This window comes from Rattus rattus, chromosome 7, assembly GCF_011064425.1.
Source record: "Rattus rattus isolate New Zealand chromosome 7, Rrattus_CSIRO_v1, whole genome shotgun sequence".
NCBI lineage: Eukaryota > Metazoa > Chordata > Mammalia > Rodentia > Muridae > Rattus > Rattus rattus.
In genome coordinates, this window is record NC_046160.1 from 29,256,527 (window position 1) to 29,278,765 (window position 22,239).

General features: G+C 42.7%; 2 protein-coding genes across 3 annotated transcripts in view; both read left to right on the forward strand.

Annotated features, from left to right (window-relative positions):
* Wdr35 (WD repeat domain 35) overlaps positions 1-13,231 on the forward strand; it is a 51,425-nt gene extending 38,194 nt beyond the window's left edge. For both annotated transcript variants that reach the window (XM_032907455.1, XM_032907454.1), the window contains 10 exons: positions 1,816-1,952; positions 2,271-2,474; positions 3,872-4,018; positions 4,981-5,113; positions 6,792-6,902; positions 7,794-7,958; positions 8,851-8,991; positions 9,532-9,688; positions 11,554-11,794; positions 12,078-13,231. In XM_032907455.1, coding sequence (XP_032763346.1) covers positions 1,816-1,952; positions 2,271-2,474; positions 3,872-4,018; positions 4,981-5,113; positions 6,792-6,902; positions 7,794-7,958; positions 8,851-8,991; positions 9,532-9,688; positions 11,554-11,794; positions 12,078-12,228 — 1,587 coding nt within the window. In that variant the 3' untranslated portion in view covers positions 12,229-13,231. The remainder of the gene's footprint in view (positions 1-1,815; positions 1,953-2,270; positions 2,475-3,871; positions 4,019-4,980; positions 5,114-6,791; positions 6,903-7,793; positions 7,959-8,850; positions 8,992-9,531; positions 9,689-11,553; positions 11,795-12,077) is intronic.
* A 1,438-nt stretch (positions 13,232-14,669) lies between these two features.
* Positions 14,670-21,465, forward strand: Ttc32 (tetratricopeptide repeat domain 32). Its single transcript, XM_032907456.1, has 3 exons — positions 14,670-14,975; positions 19,703-19,869; positions 20,674-21,465. The coding sequence occupies exons 1-3, from the start codon at positions 14,836-14,838 to the stop codon at positions 20,811-20,813; spliced, it is 447 nt and encodes a 148-aa protein (XP_032763347.1). The 5' UTR covers positions 14,670-14,835; the 3' UTR covers positions 20,814-21,465.
* Positions 21,466-22,239: the final 774 nt, after the last annotated feature.

The following is a 22,239-nucleotide window of genomic DNA, read 5'->3' on the forward strand; positions in this document are numbered from 1 at the left end:
TAGCATTTTTATCCTCCATTTTCACTAATAATTTTTTAATTACACATATTCATGTGTATGTGCATGTGTGCAGTTGGCGTGTGTTGCAGTGCACACGTGAAGATCCAAGGACAACTTTCGGGAGTCAGTTCTCTCCTTTAACTACCCACGCTTCAGGGATGGTCAGCAGCACCTTCATCCCCTGAGCCATCTTCCTGGCCCAGGCATCACCGTGCTAAACTGCATTTAACGGTTAATAGGCTTTCCAGTCTAGACATGACATCCCTAGCTTTTCTTCACCTTTCTTCCCTTTTTTGGTAGCTCTATCTAATTCATTTAATGTCGATTTAGAACATGTTATTTTGTTTTCTTACTCTAATTTTAAGCTGTTTAATGTTATGCATAAATAATTACAAAATTATTGATAACTTTGCTCTATTTTTTCTGAGCAGTTCATAAGAATCTTTCAGTCGGCTGGGCTTTGCCACTCATAGGAGGGCAGCGGAGGTAGCAGGGCTGCAGCACTGAGAGACCTGGCTCTCTTTTACTTGCAATAGTACTTATGTATGAAAGTGTAAAAGGCTGAACACTTTTCAAAGGTCATTGTTGGTTGTTTATTGCATTAAGTTCCAGAACGTCGTGCCATTGGTTTTGTAGCTGATTATCATATTGACTTGGATGATGTATTTTAAAAACTATAATTTACCTTGGTTAGATGTGCTCTGAGATCGTCACACACTGGGCAGTTTTATATGGATCAAGTATTAGAGAAAGGAGTACCTGGTATCGATCGGTGCCTTGGGCAGAGAAGGGTTAACCTTGAGGTGGAGAGTTGAACTCTGTGTTACCTACTTGGCTGACTACACGCAGAACTTACTAAATGAAAAAAGATGGAGGTTCCACTTCTCTTTGGGGCATCATGGGCCCAGGAAGTATTTAGCTGCAATGTGGGTTCCTTTAAGCATTTATGTTCAAAGAAGACCATGAGAAGTTGGTGACTAAAGAAGAAACACAAGTCGAACTGAAATTAGCATTCACCTTTGTCTGAGGTGTTGGGTTGGCCTGTGGCCTTGTGCACACGTCCTCTGTAGATGAGGAGGCTCTGTCACATGGGGAGCAATAACGTTACAGTGGTCCTGCTTGGTCCTCCAGAGTCTCCTAAGGGTTTCAGACGTTGTCACAGTGCTTAGTTAGGTGTAAGGAGGAGGTGGTTCGCTCTGTTTGCACTTTAGGACTCACCTGTTACTGCTCTTCACAGGGGATCTAATTGTCATGAGTGCTCTTTCCTTCATTGCATGGCTGTGTGGACACTGGTGAATTACTGTGCCTACTTGTTTCTTTTCTTTGGCCCTGTGGCTCTCCCTGGAGACGGACCTTGAGTTTTGTTGTTTTGGTGAGCATGCTGAGTTAGGGTAGGAGGTGATGACACCCTCCTTTCTCTCATCTCCCTTGCTCCGTAGCCCTGAAGCCACAGCACCATCTCCTGTGGGTAGAGTGGATGGAAGGACGAGGGAGGAGAAGTGGCTGAATGTGGGTTTTGTGCTCTAGTGAAGGCAGGGTAGGAGTGTGAAGAAAAGAATTACACCTGGGGGAAGTGGAGTTGAGAGAAACCCGAGGGACCCTTTCTGCTGTTGTCAGCACCTCTGTGTAGGAAGCCTGATTGCCCATGGGAGACTCCATTTCTGTGTTTTCCAAATAACTCTTCAGACCCAAATGTGGGAATTTCTTTTTCTTCACTCTAATCACAGCGTGATAGAGTAGTTTGTTTTATTTTATTTTATCTGTGTAGACAGTGAAGACATCCTTCTGAATTCCCTGTCTCACCTTCACTTTCAGAACCCAGAGCACCCTAGCAAGGATTACATAATGAATTTTGAGATCCGGTCCCTGCGAGATAGCCGAGCATTGATCGAGAAAGTTGGAATTGAAGATGCGTCTCAATTCATAGAGGACAACCCACATCCTCGACTTTGGTATTTTAAAGAACCCCATCATCCCCCAGGTCAGGTGTATGCTTTTAAAGTCCCAACTCTGTCACTCTTGTCACACATTAGCATCCTAATTGCAACTGGTGTCTCCTTTTGCTTTTCTTCTTAAACTACAGAAACCTGCTTTTCATATGTCATGCTCAGTGTAAGCATGTTACATGAAAAAGCATTGCATGTGCTAAAACAGTCATTTTCACCGGAATCCACCAGAATATGTTTTACCATGCTGTGTTGATTGAATCCTGTACAAGACTTGTTATTAGTCATATGTAATGGGTTCTCTGTGTTCTTTATACAACGAAGGCGCCTGTTGGCTGAAGCTGCCCTGCAGAAGCTGGACTTGTACACCGCGCAGCAAGCATTTGTACGCTGCAAGGATTACCAAGGCATCAAGTTTGTGAAGCGCCTGGGCAACCTGCAGAGTGAGTCCATGAAGCAGGCTGAAGTTATTGCCTACTTTGGCAGGTTCGAAGAGGCCGAAAGAATGTATCTAGACATGGACAGAAGGTAACTGATAACGGCAGCCACCCCTGAGCATTTTCAGTTCATGTGTTCACCAGGGAGACTCTAAGTAGACTAATTTCTTTTAGAAAGTAATTTTCATTTTGGATTACAACCTGGGAATTTCCCATGCCTCATTAATTTATATTTTATAAATTGGGTGCAGTTTTCTTCTCTGCTTTTATTTTATTTATTATTTTAAAGTGTGTGTGTGTGTGTGTGTGTGTGTGTGTGTGTGTTTGCACATGTGCATGATTGTGGAGGTCAGAGGTCAGTGGTGGGTGTCTCCACCTTCGTGAGACATGGTCTCTCACTGCACTGGAGTTTGGAGTTTTGGCTGGACTTGCTGGCCAGCGCGTGCCCAGGGCTGGCTGGCTGTCCAGTGCCGGGTCACAGACGCAGCAGCCATGCCAGGTTTTCAGGCTGGTGCTGAGCACGGCCCACTGTTCTTCTTTATGTGTTAATCCATACATGGCGACTGAGATTTTGTTCATTTGGTAAAGAGAAAGGTTGCTAGGTCTGTGGAGACTGGAGGCTTTTATTAGTTATTGTATAGCCATAATTTGGATTTTAGTTAGTAAGACCATTATTTAATTTTTGTCTCTCAGGAATCATAAAATAAAAATCAAGAGAGATAAAATCAAAAGAGAATTAATTATTCAGCAGATAATTAGTTTCTTTAACAAGTAGGAAATCTAGGAAAAGAAGACTTGAATCAGCTTTTTTTGTTGTTCGTTTCTTGAGACAAAGTTTCTCTGTGATGCCCTGCTTGTCCTGGAACATGCTCTATAGACCAGGCTAGCCTCAAACTCACATTTGCCTGCCTCTGTCTCCCGAGTGCTGGTATTAAAGGCATGCTCCACTGCCTACCAGCTCAGAAACAGCTTTTTACTCTGGTGTTTCTTATTTGTTTGTTGTTGTTTTGTTTTGTTTTATTGCTGTGACAAAAGTGCCTCAGCCTGGGTAATTTATAAAGGACAGAGGTGGTTTCTCACAGTTCTGGAGACTAGGAAGTCCAAGGCTGAGGGTCTAGCAGGTTTGATGTCCAGTAGGAGCCCATCTGTGCTTCCAGGATGGTGCCTTGAATTTTCACGGGCAGAAGGGCAAAAGGACGCAGTTTTCTCTGGCGCCCTTCTCATTAAGCTGTTAATCATCTCACAATTGGGACCTAATCACTTGCCCAAGTGCACCACGTCTTGATGCTACCACAATAGGGATTCTGAGAGGACACACCTTCAGCCTGTACCGTCTGCCCTGCCCCAGCTTCCTCTTATTGGGCAGGCTGTTTGCAGAGTGCTTAGACATACTCGAAGCACCCAGAACTGTGTCTAGCACAGAGCAGGCAACTGACAGTTTTATAGAGTGGATCAATGATGAACGAATACTTTTTTTTCTTTTGGTAGAGACCTTGCTATTGGTCTGAGGCTGAAATTGGGGGACTGGTTCAGAGTACTGCAACTCCTGAAAACTGGATCTGGTGACGCAGACGACAGTCTCCTGGAACAAGCCCACAATGCCATTGGAGACTACTTTGCTGATCGACAGAAGTGGTGTGTGAGCTACCTGGATGCCTGATGCATTATTGCATGCTTAGAGTTATTGTTACCCAGAGTGCTTCTCCAGGAAATAGTGCTGTCAGAGCGAAGGCCCTTCTATATCCTAAAATTCAAATGTTTCTGTAATGCACTTGCTCTCTGGATGGAGGACATCCTTGACCTGAGGGATGAGCACACTATAAGTCTGCCATCTGCACACGTGTACTTAGCTTGAGAAAGCGTTCCACTGCTTTTGAGATCACACCTAGGATGTGATATGTAGCCATGAGCTATTCCACCTGTGCCCCAGTTCCCGAACAATGACTCGGAAGCTTATTGCTTATTAATAATGCTTATGGCCTTAAATGAGGGCTTGTTTTCGTCTGCTTATAACTTACATAGCCTGTTTATTCTACTCTGTGTCTGCCACACAGCTGGTTACCTTTCTTCAGTTTCATAATCTGTCTACTTGGATTCTGGTGTGAATGTTCTCACACCATTTCCCAGAGTTCCTCTCTCTCTGCCAGAACTCCCACCTTCTATTTCCTGCCTTTTGCTAACAGGCCATCAGTGTTTTATTGAGAGGGGATGCTTCCACACAGTACACAAGAGATTCTCTGTACTGTTATCTATGATTAAGCTCTGACCATAGTAAATTATTTTATATTGTCTTGTTATAGATTGTTTTCAGAAAGCATTGTTTTATTGTTAAGTTCTCACTGGGATCAATATGCTTATTTATGTCAGCAATACAAGTACTTCTATGCTATTGTTTATGTGAGAGCATTCAAAGAATATTACAGGCAGAATATACCCCATTTTCCTCAGATCTTAAAACATTGTATGTGTTAAAGGTATTGTATAACTCAACATGATAAAGGAACACAAATACACCCTTATGAAAGGATATTTTTATGGAAGTTCTTGTTTATCTGGAGTCTCACATACTGATTGTGAGGGTTTATTTTCACCCACAGGATGAATGCTGTACAATATTATGTGAAAGGCAGGAACCAGGAGCGCCTAGCTGAATGCTATTATATGCTAGAAGATTACGAGGGCTTAGAGAATCTTGCCAATTCACTTCCAGAAAACCACAAGTTACTTCCAGTAAGTATTCCAAATTTTAGTTTTTGGTGTTGGGTTATTTATAAAATATTATTTTTAGTCAGGAAATATCCTTTGCAGCAACAAAAACTGGACGTTAATCTCTAATCTCATCATTTCTTAGACATGAGGTGATGCTTGTCTTTTGAAATCAGTCTGCCAGTGTTAGAGGACGCCTGAGCTGCAGGGAGAAGTCACTGGGGTGCTCAGTGCCTCGCCAGAGCATGTCCTTGTGTAGGCCTTCAGTTATTAAAGTTTCAGGGACAGACACAGAGGCTACAGAACAGTGCCAGAGTATTGAGAGGGGATTTTTATAGGTCACAAATTTTGAAGAATTCTATTTTTTGTGCTTCATAAATTTTATTTTTTAATTAGAACATATTACTTTATAAGAAAAGTATAGGCATTACTTTTAAAAATGTTGTTGGGCACAAAATATGTATTTATATACCCAAATTTATTTATTTATTATTTATTATTTATTTATTTGTTACGTGTGTGGGTGTTTTGCCTGCATGTGATGTCTGTGTCCCACATGCATGCAGTGTTCTCAGAGGCCAGAAGAGGGTGGATGCCCTGAGGCCGGAGGTAAAGGTGGTTGTGAGCCTCTGAGGATGTTGGGAATCAGAGCAGCCACTTAACCACTGAGAATCTAACCACTGAGCCATTTCACTAGCACACCCACTCCCAGTATTTTTGAGGGAGAGAAAACTCCAATTAGTAACGTTTCAAGAGACAAAAAGATGGCAGTGGTTGGGGTGGGGGGGGTGCCTCGGCCTCAGCTACCTCTGAGGAAGCTGTTTTGGGTTTAGCTTCTGAAACTGATGAAGGCAGTGTTTCTGGTTTCCTTCTTGACTTTTGCCTTGCTAGGATTCAAACCTGCTACTTGACCATTAAACTGTCCCCCACCCCAGCATTCATCTCTCTGTCTGACTGTCTGTCTGCCCGCCCGCCTGTCCGCCCATCCATCCATCCATCCATCCATCCATCCATCCATCCATCCATCCATCCATCCATCCTTCTATCTGTTTGTTGTTTGTGGTTAGAGACATGGACCATGAGGCATTTCCTAGATTTGTTTTGTATCCCAGGCTGCCTTGAACTCACTATTCGACCTGGGTGACCTTGAACTTTTAGTGCTTCTGTCTCGGGTGCTGGGAATGTACCATATTGCTAGTTTACACAGAGCTGGGAACCAAACTCAGGGCTCTGTGCTTGCCAGGAAACAGCCTACCAATTGAGCCTCACTCATCCAAGTCCTGGAGTATTTCTTGATAAGATTGGGAGCGTGAATATAACAACAACTCTTTGGTACACATCATCATCGTCCTCATCACCATCACTATCTTTAATACTATCCATCAGAATTCATGGTTTCTTTTTTCCCTGTTTTTTCTTTTCTAAGACAGTCTCACTGTGTAGCACAGGCAGGTTTTGAAATTACAGCAAAGCTCCTCGCCTCAGGCTGCTAATCTGAAGAAAGAAGGCAGGGCAGTGTTTTCAGAGCCTGAGCCACTGTGGACACTGTGATGCCCATCCTGACCTGTAGCCTCCTGGAGGAAAGAAAAATCACTCTAACTACCGATGTAGTCATCAGGTGTCCCTGTGGAGTTTTAGTAAGTTAAAATCTAAGTGATGTCCTGGGTCTGTGAAATCTGCTGACAGTGTTTGGTGCTTACAGGAAATAGCCCAGATGTTTGTGAGAGTTGGAATGTGTGAGCAAGCAGTGAGCGCGTTCTTGAAGTGTAACCAGCCAAAGGCAGCGGTGGACACCTGCGTACACCTGAATCAGGTGAGGAGCGGACGGCTGCTGGCCGCACCATGCCCTCGTAGGGATTCTTAGGAGTGCTCTCCAGTGTGGGGCTGGGAGGGGAAGGAACCACTCAAGGCTATTGTAAGTGGAGGACCGAAAGGCTGGCCTTGGCACTTAACCTCTTGTGCTACCACAAGCAGTGGCTGCTCTCACAGCTTAGCCAACAGGGAACACGGAACAGACCTGGGTGTTCAAGTTTTTATCTGGAAGTAATTTCATAATTTTCTGCATTTTATTAGGGTTAGGTTTTGTTTCTCAGAAAGGACCAGGTTAATGGTCATTCATTGCCTGAGGAAAGAATTAAGTTACTTGATCAATATTTACTTTGACAAATCTATATCCTTTCTCTTTTATAGAAAACATGTATTTAATATTTAAAAAAACCCTGAAATTTAAGTAAAATCAAAGTGCAGGATTATTACAGAAACTGTTGGTATCAGTATATTCTTGTACACATTTTCTTTGAAGTGTTTTAAGAGATCTTATAAAGATAATTTATAATGTTACATCTGATGGATATTTTCTTAAAGGGAGTTGTTTTGTTTTATGATAAAAACTAAAAAACACGGATTCTTTTTCTAGCTTACAATATATGCAGCAAGAGAACTGTAAGATTAATGTGATTATAAATCTTGAGACTTTCATTTTTAAATGTACTTATCCAAGAAATGCCTATTAGATGATCCAGTCATTTTGAAATGCTTGCTTGTGAATTGGTTGACTGCTCTGATCTCACAGACGTTTGGAACAGCGATGGCTTTGCTGTATCTGAAGCAGCGTCATCACTTATCACACTCAGGCTGCATTGTGGGGATCTTAGAATGTAAGTCTTCTAAATACTCAGTGGCTGAACGGTATATTGTCCCCTAGTGGAACAAGGCTGTCGAACTGGCTAAAAGTCACAGCATGAAGGAAATCGGGTCTCTGTTAGCTCGGTACGCGTCACATCTGCTGGAGAAGAACAAGACGCTCGATGCCATTGAACTCTATAGGAAAGCCAGCTACTTTTTCGATGCCGCTAAACTGATGTATAAGGTAATGCAGGGTCTGCTGAAGGTGGGCCTTGCTCTAGTTATCACCTTTTTAACTTACAGCCTTATTGTTAAAAAACTTGCAAATAAAATAAACATCACAAGCCAAAATTCAGTAGACCCGAAGTCTATGCATCTCCGTGAACTTCTATCCAGGGAGAAGAACCATTTGGGTATATTTTTATGCACGTAATCACTACCAAACCAGAGAGATCCATGACGGAATTAGAACTACAACATTAGTTTTCTGTCTTCTTCTACAGCTTTAAAAAGCATTCTGGTTTTTGGTAAACCAGTGTCTGTCACAGCAAAGCCCTTCTTACTGCAGCTTTGTGCATTGCTGCTGTCTGTGAACAAGGGGGTTATGGATGCCAGAAGCTTGCTACTTCCTAAACAATTTTGAGTTTGGTTTAGAGGCTAACCAAGAGTTTCACCATTTCCCGGGGCTGTGAAGAACAAATGCTTTTAACTGGAATTAAATCCTTGTAAAATGCACAAATTTTAAAACAATATACTCCTTTAATGTCCATAATACAGTATTAATACACATAATTTTTATACTCTGTTCTCTTTTCTTGTTTGACTTAGTAAAATAAATTTCCTCAAAATCACTTAAATTCCAACTTCTAAAGGACAGACTACTTTCTCCAGTATGATTTAGTTATTTTTTTCAATAGATGTTACTTTTAAGACTGCTAGTTTCTGTTCAAGTGACTAAATTCTGAGGAAAAGACCATCCATGGCTTTTAAAATCTGAAACATAATTACATTTATATTACATTCTATCCCTCTCCCTCCTCCTTTAAAGAATCAAATTTCAGTTAATTTTGGAAATGATTTTATTTGTACAAATATACATCAAGAAGTATCTTGCCAACTGTTTGAAATGTTTAAAGATTGCAGATGAAGAGGCGAAGAAGAGGACGAAGCCTTTGCGTGTGAAGAAGCTGTACGTGCTGTCAGCCCTGCTCATTGAGCAGTACCATGAGCAGATGAAGAACGCCCAGCGCGGGAAAGTTAAAGGCAAGAACTCAGAGGTGACTAGGACTCACACACAGACAAGGCCAGGCCATCATAACTGTCTTCCTGGAGAAGCTCTCTCATTTGTAGGCCTGCATTTATTTCTTTTAGAGAGCTTAACACATAGTAGTGCCTCATTCAGATGAGTATGCAGAGTTAAGAAGTTTGTTTAGAAATATGGAGAACTGTTTTTCTTTAAGACCAGTTTCTTGGATGCTTTATTTTTTTTATTAAAGTGTTTATTTGCCTAGTAAGTTCTCCATTCTTAATCAGAGAATTTAAAAAACTTTCTTAGAATATATATCTGTTTTACTGTAAATTTCACATTGACTTAAAGTTTAATCAGTTCTATTTTAAACTTTGATCTTACCAATTTAGAAAACTGAGCTATCATGGAAAACTTAACTCTGCGTGGACAGGAGCGATGGTAAACTGTGCAGCTGTGTGGCTGTCTCAGTCAGACCTAACCTTCCTAGTGTTAGCACTGTTAGGCTTCGTGCGGTGAGGCTGTGTGTGTGTGTGTGTGGGCTGACGGAGTGCACTGGCTTTTCTCCCAGGCCACTTCTGCTTTGGCTGGCTTGCTAGAAGAGGAGGTTCTCTCTACAACCAGTCGGTTCACTGATAATGCTTGGAGAGGCGCGGAGGCCTACCATTTCTTTATACTCGCTCAGCGGCAGCTCTACGAGGGATACGTCGACACCGCGCTGAAGACAGGTAGGCATGTCATGGAATGTTTGCAGGGCATCTAACGATGGCCCAGGGACTAGGGAGAGCTAGCCTCTTCATTTGTCTCTGTACTAATCTTAATGTCTCCCTATGCTTTTACCTACGTGTGTCACGATTAGGAATATAGTTTATTTTGAAGTTTTCCCCCACTTTTTAAAAAACATAATACATGGTAGTTGACGGAATGCCAGATACTGTGGATAATAAACAGCTTATATTTGTTATTTGTATTCATATGCTTCCTAGTCAAAGCCAAGCACTCAAAGGTAAGACAGGTGTGAGGAGAGGAAAGGGAAGGGAAGGAAGGGAAGAAGAGGAGAGGAGAGGAGAGGAGAGGAGAGGAAAGGAGAGGAGGAGGGGAGGAGGATAGGAGGGGAGGGGAGAGGAGGGGAGGGGAGACAGTGTTTCATTATGTATCCTAGGCTGGCCTCCAAGTTGCAGCCTTCTGTCTGACTGCCAAATGCTGTAAATTAGAGGCCTGATGACTACCATGCTTCAGGCAGATGTATTAATTCCTCCTAGGCTATTATCTTCCGTTCCTGAATTTCTGTACCAGTACTGTCCTTTTCTTACCTATAGTCTGTTTTTATTACTAATGTGTCTGTGTGAGTGTATGGCACTTGAGTGTGAGTGTCAACAGACCCCAGAAGAGTGTGTCAGATGCCCCGGAGCCACAGGTACAGGTGGTTATGAACATTTACAATGGGTGCTCGGAACCAAGCGCAGGGTCTTTGGCACAGGCTTCAAGTGTTCTAAACCTCTGAGTTCCGTCTCCAGTCCCCACGCACGTTTTATTTCATAGTTAAGTTTTCCACTGTCCTCTTTCTAATATGACTTTTAGGTATCCTATCCTTTTGTATTTGTCCATCCAGATGAGCTCATAATCTTTTTGAGGATGAGGGAATTTCAATGAGGTCTCATTGGACTTTTGATTAGAACTACATTAATTTACCAAGATGGGATCACTAATATGTCAATAATGAATTTTCCCATCTAGAAATATCAACTTTTTAAAATTGCTGTATCTGTTGGGGTTTTTTTTGGTGTGTGTGTGTGTGTGTGTGTGTGTGTGTTTTCCACAAAGAGCTTTAGTTCACTTCCGGTCTGTCCCGACTGTTTCTTTTGGAGCTTATTCTTATTTTTATTGTACTTGGTAATAGGACTGTAAAAAGGTTTTCCAATAGCTATCAGTTTTATAAAGAAAATAATTTTGATTTCTTATTTTATAATGAATTATTTAATTTAATGTGGCATATTGGAGCTTAAATATTTCACACAGTCACGTGCCACTTCTAGACTTAGGTTAAAAGAAAACACACTTCTGAGATTCTCCCCATTGGGTGAAGAGGTCCATATATTTACTCTTTCAGTGTCTTAGTATAAAATAAGAAATAGTACCTATTGCCTGTGAAACTGCTATGCTCCAAAGGTACAACTAGAGAGTCTTGTTTATTATAACCGAACGTCTTTTAATTTTAAAATAAAATTATTCCATTCAACTTCTTGTCAACACTGACCTCAGAACTAACTGGTGGAACTCTACCGAGAAGATGCAACAGATGTGTTGTTCCACTTGTTTTGTTAAATTATACTATCAGATGGATTTTTAAAAGAAAAAAATTCAGAGTCTAGAGAGGAAAAGCAAATTACTGACAAATCTGATGCTAGTTCTGCAGTTCATTAAGGAAAAGATGCTATCTCTGGTGCAGAAGGATTACAGACAGGATGTGGCAGCTGTCAAAATTAATGATCTGGGCTGGAGTGGGAAGCTCATTTGTACTCACTTGTCCTGTCCCTCAGTGGACACAGAGCACAGAGAACCTCACGCTGCATAAGTGCCCCATCTTTTCTAGCTCTTCACCTGAGAGACTATGAAGACATCATCCCCTCAGTCGAGATCTACTCGCTGTTAGCTCTCTGTGCTTGTGCAAGCAGAGCTTTCGGGACCTGTTCAAAAGCTTTTATCAAACTGGAGTCCTTAGAGACGCTCAGTGCTGAGCAGAAGCAGCAATATGAAGACCTGGCTCTGGAGATTTTCACCAAACACACGCCAAAAGACAACAGGAAGTCTGAGTTGAACAGCCTTCTTGAAGGGTAGGTGCATCGTAACTAGATGCCATTTAGAAGCTTTGATAGAATGAAGCACTAAATTTTTGAGGAGTTTATGTTAATATTAAAACTGAATTTATTATCCTACAAGGGTGTAGTAAAGCTATATTTTCATTCAAAGAAAAGTTTTTATTAAAATTTCGAGATGAAAGTATTTTTTTTTGAGATTTGTCTTGGAAATTTTCATTCTTCGGTATTTAAAGTATAGTAGACAGTTAGACTAATCACATATTTTAATGTCTAATTGTTTTCTCTCTTATTTTTACAGTGGGGAAGGCAAACTGCCAACATGTATTGCCACTGGAAGCCCGATCATTGAGTACCAGTTCTGGGTGTGCAAAGTCTGCAAGCACTATGTTCTGGCTCAGGAAATCAGTAACTATAACTTCTGCCCTCTGTGTCACAGTTCGGTAGAATAAAGGAAAGAAGGATGTCAACTGTAAAGTACACAGAGCATCTATCCTTTCTGCACCTGAGTATGCCATAGTGCTTAATTTCCTTAGGTTTCCTATGAAAATCAGCCTCATCATCTGCTAGTTGTATTTTTGTATAAAATATATATCACGAAGGAATAAAAATAAAAAGGGGGCTGGATTGTGCTCAGTGGTGGAGTGCTTTCCAAGCATGCACAAGGTCCTGGGTCCACTGTCAGTATCGGAAAAAGATAGTTCATACATCACGGTGCAACTATGAAATAACTTGATTATTTTCACATAAGTCTTACAGATGTGAACTTATATTTTTTGTAGTTCCTGTCTGTCCATTTACTATTTATATAAATTATAGTTTGTGTAAGTTACCACAGAAATACTCTCAACCAGAAATAGTTCTCTCTTGTTAGGTTAGAGAACTCACTTAGTTCTTAGAGTACTACTTAGAGAACCCTGGGGAGGTAGACGGGAGTGGAGGAGGGTCGGGGTGGGGGCAGACTTGAAGCAGAGAGTTCATATAGCTTGTATTTCAGGGAGGTGAAGCAACTAGTGCATGAGATGAGCTCTATTTCTACTTAAGGATTAAATTTTATATTTCATTTTCATAATTGAGGAAATGGTATTTAAAGACTTTTTATTATTTGAAGTTTTAAAGAATATCCTCACTCAAGAGGAAGCACTTGGCCCCCTTTGCTTATAATAAACATGAATGAACTGATTTTGAGTAATGCTGTTGTTACTTATCATCAGACTTATCCCCAGCTATGCCATAGCTCAGAGTTCGCTGGTGGCCTAAATGTGGCTTCAGCAGGCACAGCGCGCTGGTAAGCAGTGCACCTGCCCAAGCCCTGCCGACCTCTCTCATCCACCACAGACAGCTCATTCTAGTTCGCTAACTGTATTTTAAGATTCCCAGAGCTCAGATCATAGGCTTTTCTTAGATAGTATTTTAAATAAACATGAAAACGATTAAATTCTGAAGGAAAAAAAAGACGTTTATCCCAGTTTCCTTTCCCCCTTCTAATTTCACTAATGTGGTATGTTACACTGATTAATTTTCAAGAATTGAGTTGTCCTTGCATTTCAGGAGTAATTCTCATTTAGTTACAGTGCATAATTCTTTTAATATGCTGGTATTGATATGGTGGTCTCTTGTTACATTTTCTGTTAGTGCAGGCTGATCAAGGTGGTGCAGCCATTTTAAAGGCTAGGCTCACAACCAAAATGTCAAGTTTTGCATTGATGTCAGTCATAATGGATACTGTCAAACATTGGTGTATCAGCAGGATTGGCTTTACAAAAGAATGTTAAAGTGTTCTTTGCTGGTTAAGTTTTAGAAAGAGTTTAAGGACTGGTGTTGATTTTCCCTTAAATGTTTGTAGTCATTGATGTAGCCATTAGATCTAGGGCTTTTCTTTGTCAGTGTTAGGGCTAGAGAGACGACTCTGCAGTTGAGAACACTGGCTGATCTTCCAGAGGTCCTGAGTTCAATTCCCATCTACAACATGGTGGCTCACAACCCTCTATAATGACAATTGATGCCCTCTTCTGTCATGCATGTGTGCATACAGATAAAGCACTCATATACAAAAACAGTGTCTTTACTAATAGTATCTTAGAAATTTTTTAGGGTTTTCTATTTCCTCACAGTGCAGCATTAGTAGGTTCTGTTTCTATTTACTTCCCCACCCATCCTTTACAGAATAACATGTTCTCCTCCATACTAACCATTACCTGACTTAAAAAAAGACTTTGTCTTCTTGCTAGGCTGCAAGGTGCTGAGCTTTGCTCACTATATTAATCCCAGTTTTGAAAACTGTGTTCCTCACACCATAGGCTTAATATTCTTTCAGGAGGAAATTCTATGTTAAAGATGACAATCACTTTCCAAGTACTTTTCTTCTCTGACCTTTATTTCTATAAGTCAGTTCTACCAAATGCCGTATAACATTTATTGTGTGTCACGGCACTAACACTAGTCTGTGTCACTTCTAAATAAATTGATTCGGTTCAGTTTTGGGGGCTGGGCTGTCTTCCCTCACTATAGCATGGCAAAAGGCATACAAAGACAGGGTAGTCTCTTTGCCTTTGAAATGCCTGGCACTAGTCCGTTCTTGAGAGTGGAGCCCACATATATAGGGCTCCACATCAGCACACTGCTGCATTAAGATTCCCACTCATGAGCTTGAGGCGGAGGCTACGACATTCAAACCATAGCACTCATTTTTAATGCATTGTAAAAGTGCTCTACTTAGATAATTACGTTCTGCTCTTTATTTTTGAAACCTGGCTTTTTCAACCAGAATCAGTATATGTGCACTGTATCTTACGTGCTTTCTTAAAGACAAACGACCCTTTCTAAAACAAAAGAAACTGACACCTATCTAATCTAATTTATATATGTATATACATATCACAAAGATTTAAATTCTCTTAATTTCCCGCGAACTTCGCCAGGCGCTACCAGTTATCTCGCGATATTACGGGTCCTCAAACAGGACAAACGTCCTCATTCTGTGGTGGCACGCTTCCTTTAGCCAATGAAGTCCCGTGAGCGGTAGCTGTGGTTTCCGCTTCCACCCGGGTGAGGCGGTCATGGCTGTGCCGCCGGGCCGAGAGGGGGGAGAGAGCCCAGCCGCCCTGGCGATGGCGCAGGCTCGCTTCGCCAGGGGCGATTTTACCGAGGCCCGGGAGCTGTACTCCGCATTCATTGGCCAGTGCGCGAGTCACAGGAGGTAACTATCGCGAGAGCGGGGTGGCCCCAGGCGCGTGGGTGGTCCCCGAGCGGACGCGCGGACTGCGGAGTCCTGGGGCGGCGCTGCTGACTGCACCAGCTCCCTCGGGGAGGGGGACACCTTGGTCTCCCCAAAGGCCCAGGCGGCTGGAAGTCGCTTCCCTGGGCTGGGAAGGTGGCGGGGCTGCGCCGCCGTCCTCGGGACCACAGCGACACCTTTGCGTACGGGACGCGAAGGTTCCGGTTCAGCACCCTCTTTAAAGCACGGTCACTGCACCCAGCCGCCCCGTTAGTGTTCACAAATATGTCACAGCACACTCCCCGAAGCTAAGGATTGTTTCTATGACATCGCTATAACACCACAAGATTCCTTTCTGTAGAGTGTGCAGCCAGCGATGAAACTTTTACTGCCCAATAAAGCTCTTTGTTATTTGGATGTTTGGGTTCGAGCTGTTTATCACTATTTGCACATCTGACCCCTCTTTATTCCCACTCCGCTTTAAGTCTTGAGAAAACGGGGTTGTTTGTCGAACCAAATGTCCGATACTTAGTCTACTAAAATTTGGACATCTAGGAGCCTTGATTGGGTTGTTTTCTGACAGTTAAGGAATTAAAAGGCAGTAATCTCAAGCTAGGTAGGCAGCGGGGTGGGGAAGGGAGGGGGTGCGACAACTAAGTACCTCTAATGAGTGAAAAGACAGCTAACCTAACGACAGACAGAATCAGCTAATGAGGAAAGGTTTACAAGGGATGAGAAAAAGAGAGGGCACACAGAAAAAAAATCCTCTGCAAAGCGAAGGAGGATTTCAGGAACCCTCAAATCCATTCCCCTGAGGTTTAAGGGACTGAGGGTCAGTTTGAACACAAGGTGCCTAATCCTGATCCAGCTTTGAACTTGTGTAGTAGCACAGCAGATCCATCAGCCGGGGTTGGGGGTGGGGGATATTGGTGGAAGAAAAGTAGAAAAGCCTTTGTAGGCTGCCAGATTTTTGTTTCAGGTCAGCCGGGTAAGGAAGAAGCAGACCAGATTCACTATCTTTATTTTCTGGTCCGGGCTCCTCTCCTGTCCCATCTACTTATCAGGGAGCCTAACTCCCAATCCCTCTGTATTGTTTGTCCCAGTGTTTCTGTATTAGTTGTGAATTGGTCGTTAAACCTGGGGACTCGATCCAACTCAAATGTGAGAACTTTTCTGTCTGCAGGTTCACATTTCTGCTGTAATCGATTGAAGTCTTCTTTTACTCTTCGTGATGTTCGCAGCCTCATCTTCTGTGCTGATGCCTGGATGTGTAGCATTAGTTACTGCAAGCTTTGCCATGGTTGCATTTATGGGATGTGTGGAGTGAACACAGAGAAACTGTTTGGACAATTCTTTTTTTTAGTGTGTGTGTGTGTGTGTGTGTGCGTGTGTGTGTGTGTGTGTGTGTGTGTGTGTGTGTGTGTGTGTGTGTGTAGCCCCAGCTGTCCTGAAACTCCCTCTACACACTGGGCTGGCCTTGAATTGAGAGAGCCACCTGCCTCTGCTCCCACATGCCGAGATTACAGGCAGGTAGTACTGGTCCTGGAAGATCTTTATACTAGAATGCAAACTTGTCTTTGCATGAGATCTACTACTGAAGACTGCATTCTTATTTGTTTGCAAGACTTAAATAGAATTAAGCCAGAAAGGCAGAATTGCTTTCTCACTTTTGTACTATGTTATTGTGACAGCAGAAATTTCTCTTTACTAATATAGCGTTTTTATTAATTCTTAGAAAATTTCATACAGTGCACTTTGATAATCCTCATCCTCACTAATCACCTTAATTCCTCTCAGCTCTATGCCCCTTCCCTTCCCCCTCTTTTTTAAAAGTTACCAAGTCCCATTTTGTGCTGCCCCATTTATTCACAGATGTGTGGCCATCCAGGAGATTGGTTGACCAGCCAGGGGCCATACCCTTAAGAAAGCTAACCCTCCCTCCCTTCCTCAGATGCCCTTAACTGTTCGTAGCTCCTCTGGGGTAAGAGCCACACCCCATGCTCGAGTGTGGACTGACTTGATCTTGTGAGGGTCTTGTGCAGCCAACCATAGCCGTGACTTTATGAGTGCAGTGCCCCTGAAATGCCTAGAAGGCACTGTCTCTCGTTTCTGTGCCAACCCCAGGTTCTTCCCATTTTCTGAGCCTTGAGGGTCATGATGTAGGCGTCCTATTTGTGGCTGAGCACTCCGCTGACATTTGCTAATAGAAAATTCTGCACAGATGGTAGAATGAAGTTAGCACCTCTCTCTCTCTCTCTCTCTCTCTCTCTCTCTCTCTCTCTCTCTCTCTCTCTCTTTCTCGTATCCCCCATCACTCCTGATAAAAAGGCTCGCAAACACAGGAGATTTCATTTCTATTCTCAGTTAAGGCTTCTTTGGGAAGTTCCGGAAACAGTCAGCAGCAAGGGGTATGCGGCTGCTACCTGAGCTTCTTATTCTTGCTCATTTGCACGCATCAGCCCAAGAACCGTGTCCACCACAGCAAGGCAGTCTCTCCTCTTTATGGCTGGAAGGCTTGCCTCCTCCGCTGAAAGCTCGGCACGTTCACGTTCTAGTCTCAGCATCACTGTATCCCTCGCACCTTTCTCTGGCCAGTTTCTCATCTGTAAAATGGGTTTTCAGTTTCCACAGCATTCAAAACATGAAATCTACCAGTTCCACTTTCTCCTTATACGTATCTTTGGAAGTTTAATTTTTTTGTTTTACATATTGGGTCCTTTAATAATTCTGAATAGCACTGACTGCTTTCAAGGGGCCCAATGGGTAAAGATGTTTGCCAGACAAACCCGAGGACCTCAGCTCAATCTCTGGGATGCATTTAAAGCTGAAGGAGAAAACCATTCTGTAGTGCTATTCTCTGCCCTCTACATGCACGTGGGAGCACCTCACACACACACAATTAATAAAAATTCAAAGAAGAAATATTATGTTTAAAATAGTAGTACTTTAACAATGAAAGTCAATGGTAAGTATGAGCCTCTCTTTTTTAAAAAAGATTTACTCTAAATATATATGGGTGTTTACACACACGTTTATCTGTGGACCAGATGCATGCCATGCCCATAGAGGCCAGGAGAGGGCCTTAAACTCCCTGAAACTGGAGTTACAGATGTTTGTGAACCTCAGTGTGGATGCTAGGAATCGCACCTGGGCCCTCTGGAAGAGCAACAAGTGTGCTTAACTGTTGAGCCATCTCTCTAGCTCTTGCTGGTGTCTTTAAGATTGCAAACAAAATGTCTGCCTTTATGGAAAGTATTATTTTAGAATTTGTCTTAATGAAATCTAAATTTCTAGATTATCCGAGGATAAGAATTTATAACAAAGCTTTGAAACCTCAAATGAATAATGAAAGTTTTGTGGAGTCCCGAGGTGGTGTTTTCTTCAGTCTAGGGTAGCATTCACTTGGTTACAGCCCGTTAAAGCCTTCTGGTCATAAGCCTTTAACAGTGGTGTTGGTGGCTGTCAGAAGTGTCCTTTGTCCAGCTTTCTCAGAGCTGACAAAACAACATTTCTAAGTTACAACAGTTCCTCCCTACCACTGTGAAGTCTAGACTGCAGGACCATGTGGGTGTGTTGGTACACGCTTTGATCCCAGCACTCGGGAGGCAGAGGCCCTCCTGCCTGCCACCGTGAGTTCTAGGCCAGCCAACGTTACATAGTGAAACCCTGCCCCAAAAACCGGAACAATCAAATAAATGCCCCTCCCCCCAAATAAAGTGCAGGGGCCTCCGTGTGCTACAGTGGTCATGGTCCTTGCCTGAGTTCTCAAGGATTAATATGTCAAGAAAAACAGCGGATGGGCCAGGGACATGGCTTAGCAGTTGCAGGCACTTGCTGCGCCAGCCTGGCGAGTGGGTTCGATTCCTGGAGCCCATGTAGCAGTGAAGACAGAACTGACTCAGAGTTTAACTGACCTCCATCCACCCGCGTGGCATCTGTGCTCACACATACATACAATAATACAGTTCTTTTAAAAAATAAATTACCGCCATTACCAATATTTTCTTTGTACTGTGGGGCATAGCAAAAGAGAGGCTGAGTATGTAGTTACTCTGTTTGACTTTGGGGAAAAAGGGGAAAGAAGAAGGAAGATGGTAATACCCCTGGCTCGGAGCAGTGAAGATAATTTGTCATAGGCAGGGAGGGGGAGGCTTTGACCTGATGGTGGCTCCCGGCTGCTGGGTGTCAGACTCTCCCAGGAAGGGCAGAACCGTGGAATATTACACCTACGGTTAACCACTGCTTAACCAGTGTTTCTTTACTAGCGGGAAATGACTTCAGACCTTATTGTTTGAAGACCACCTACATTTCAGAGTAAATTATCGTCTGTGACACTTGGGTAGCACACTGGGACCTGGGCGGGCTTTCCTTGCTCCGCATGCATTTCTTCCCCTCAGAGTCGGCTCTGAAAGCAGTCAACAATCATTTTAGTATTCAGCAAAACAGGTTGGCAACGAGCAAGGCTTTGAGGACGCTAATAACATTCCATGTACCTTAAAACCCGCGCTGTGGTGTAGCGCCATGAAAGTCGCCGGTTGGCGTTCACAGAACTTGATTTCTGTTTCCACACACACCGTTTCTTCAGCTTGGCGTTTCAGCTTCCACACAGCGTGCTGTGGCTACGGAGTTTGATGGTGCCCCAAAGAGCATGGAAGTGGAAGTGAGGGGGGTTTAACAATGTGCTTTTAATGTGAACTTTTTGTTTAAAGCAAATGTAGCCCGGAGGATTTGGCCACCGCATATAACAACAGGGGGCAAACCAAGTACTTCAGCGTTGATTTTTATGAAGCCATGGACGACTACACATCTGCCATAGAAATCCTGCCCAACTTTGAAGTCCCCTATTATAACAGAGGCTTGATACGCTACAGGCTGGGTAAGGTGGTTTGGTTTTTTTTTCACTTTTCTGTTTTTTGTTTTGCTTTTCTCGTGGACTGGATTCCGTTGCTTCAGAGTGATCAGCTGCTGTGAGGGAATCAAGTTTGACAATTAAGTGAAATTTAGGTTTAGAGCTGAGGAACAAGGGAGCGTTCCTGAGTGTTTTCAGGCATTTGCTAGGCCTTTCAGACCACAGCAAGCACTGCAGTGGGAATGGGACCTGGACGCAGGGTCAAGGGTGACCCTGCACCTGCGCAGTCCCAGCCTCATAAATGAGGGAATGCTGATGGGCACCAGTGACACTTTCTGGTTGAAAGGCAGGAGATAGCCGGAAGTGACATTTTTAGACGCTTGGATTAAAGAGACTGTGGATACTGTTTCTCATTTAAAATAAAAATAAAAGCCCCTTTCTCAGTTTTACTGCAGCTATGTAAAAGAAATGATATAATTTTGTTGAACTTTGGTGATGATTTATATACTGCCCACCTGAAAATCTGATAAAAAAAATCACTAATTTCATTTGTTTTAGTTTTTGTATTGTCAGAGATTGAACACAGGGCCTCATGCATGTTGGATGAGAGCTAATGCAGCCGAGCACCACTGTTCTCCGTCACTGATTCAGATCCACTTACTCCGTAAGGGCACACGTTACTCGATAGGCCATCTTAGGTCCCTGAGAGAGGCAGCTTCCTTTGGAGAGCTCATAGATGAAGCCGTGTATTCAGACCCCACTGTGCACTTACAGAAACCCTCAACTTTTCCTTTTCCTTTCTCTCTCTCTCTCTGGGATTCTCTGCTACAGGGTATTTTGATGAAGCAGTGGAAGATTTCAAGAAGGCATTAGACCTAAATCCTGGATTTCAAGATGCTGTTTTGAGCTTAAAACAGACCATTTTAGACAAAGAAGAAAAGCAAAGACGAAATGCGGAGAAAAGTTACTGAAACCTTTACAGCTTATTGAGATTTTTAACTCGAGATCCTTAAGCCTGCATTTGAATGGCTCTGAGATAGGCATGGGACTGTTTTAATTATATGTAAGAGACTGAATTTTAGAAGTGAAAGTAAAATGATGTGCTTATTAATTTCAGGGAAGATTGTGTTTGATAGAGTAAATAAATAATACCGATGTATAAATGTATACTATATAGCAAAGTATTTAAATCAATATGGACTATTTTCAGTAAAGGTTTTATTTTTACCCTATATATTTCTATTCCCAACTTTGTGTTTTTTTCCCCACCCGTAGAAAAGCTGGTAAATACAGTCAAGCCATAAACCCTTCACCTACTTAAATGACCACATTTGCTGCATCTTTATACTTAAAACCGAAACTTTCTACTCTAAAGTCTGAGGCAGGAGGATCGCTGTGATTGCTCCAAGCCTAGGCTATAGAGACCCTCAAACAAAGCCCAACAAAAGAAAACAAAAGCCAGACGAAGTTTTTTTTGTTGTTGTTGACCAACTTGAAGATGAGATACTGACGTCATGCTTGACTCCCCAAACAGTTCCGCCTGCGGCTTCCTAAAGACGCTCTCGTCCACCACCACTCGCTGCTGTGACACCTAATAAAAATAACACCGTAACATGCTCCATATCCAGTCCACGTTCACGTTTCCCCTGTGACTTCGGATAATTGCATCACGTTCTCATGTCTCAGTATTCTTTCCCTCTGGGGTCATCTCCTGCTCATTCTCTCTGCACTGCACGCAGAGAACTCGCTTACTTTACATACGGTAATGGGCTGAGAGACCAGACCCTTGGGCTTAAACATAAGCGCCCATCCTATGGGAGAGCAGTTGGAAAGAATTCATCCTACATTTGATTTTTTTTTCTAAAAATCATTAAAGGGCTGAGCTTTAAGTATTGAATATAATTTCTGTCTCTGGATGGCCACTCTAATGATCGACACCATCAGTATTTCCCAGATACTTAGTGTAAGCCGAACGCTGCTCTCAGTTGTTATGAATTGATGCAGTGTAGACGCACCGACAAAAGCGTGTTAATGGAAAGCTTAACAAGTCTGTTTTGAGTTCTGCCAGCGAACAACAGGGCTCTCACGAGCTGGGAAGAACTCCGGGGAAGCAAGTCAAAGCCAGCGCGTCCCATCTACAGTTTTAAGTTTTTATTGTCGTGGTTTGGCATTCTAAGATACAGACCCCTCATCTTTAGGTCTCCCAAACTGGTTTATTGCTGCCATGGGAACACTGTTCTGGGTAGAAATCGCCCCCACTGGAGAGAGACACAGCGCGTTTGCATACACAGCGCGTTTGCCTGGTATCCAAAGACAACAGAACTCTGTGGCTTCAGTGGCTTCCAATGCGTCACCGTCACCACCCTTAACTAATTTCTTTCTTTCTTTTCTGTCTGT

What these genes read in the sequence shown, in the direction of transcription:
- Ttc32 (XM_032907456.1), top strand. Translation starts at nt 14,836, where the DNA reads ATGGCTGTGCCGCCGGGCCGAGAGGGGGGAGAGAGCCCAGCCGCCCTG. An exon ending in CAGTGCGCGAGTCACAGGAG is followed by an intron (nt 14,976 to 19,702) that starts GTAACTATCGCG and finishes TTTTGTTTAAAG; the next exon opens with CAAATGTAGCCCGGAGGATT. An exon ending in CTTGATACGCTACAGGCTGG is followed by an intron (nt 19,870 to 20,673) that starts GTAAGGTGGTTT and finishes TCTCTGCTACAG; the next exon opens with GGTATTTTGATGAAGCAGTG.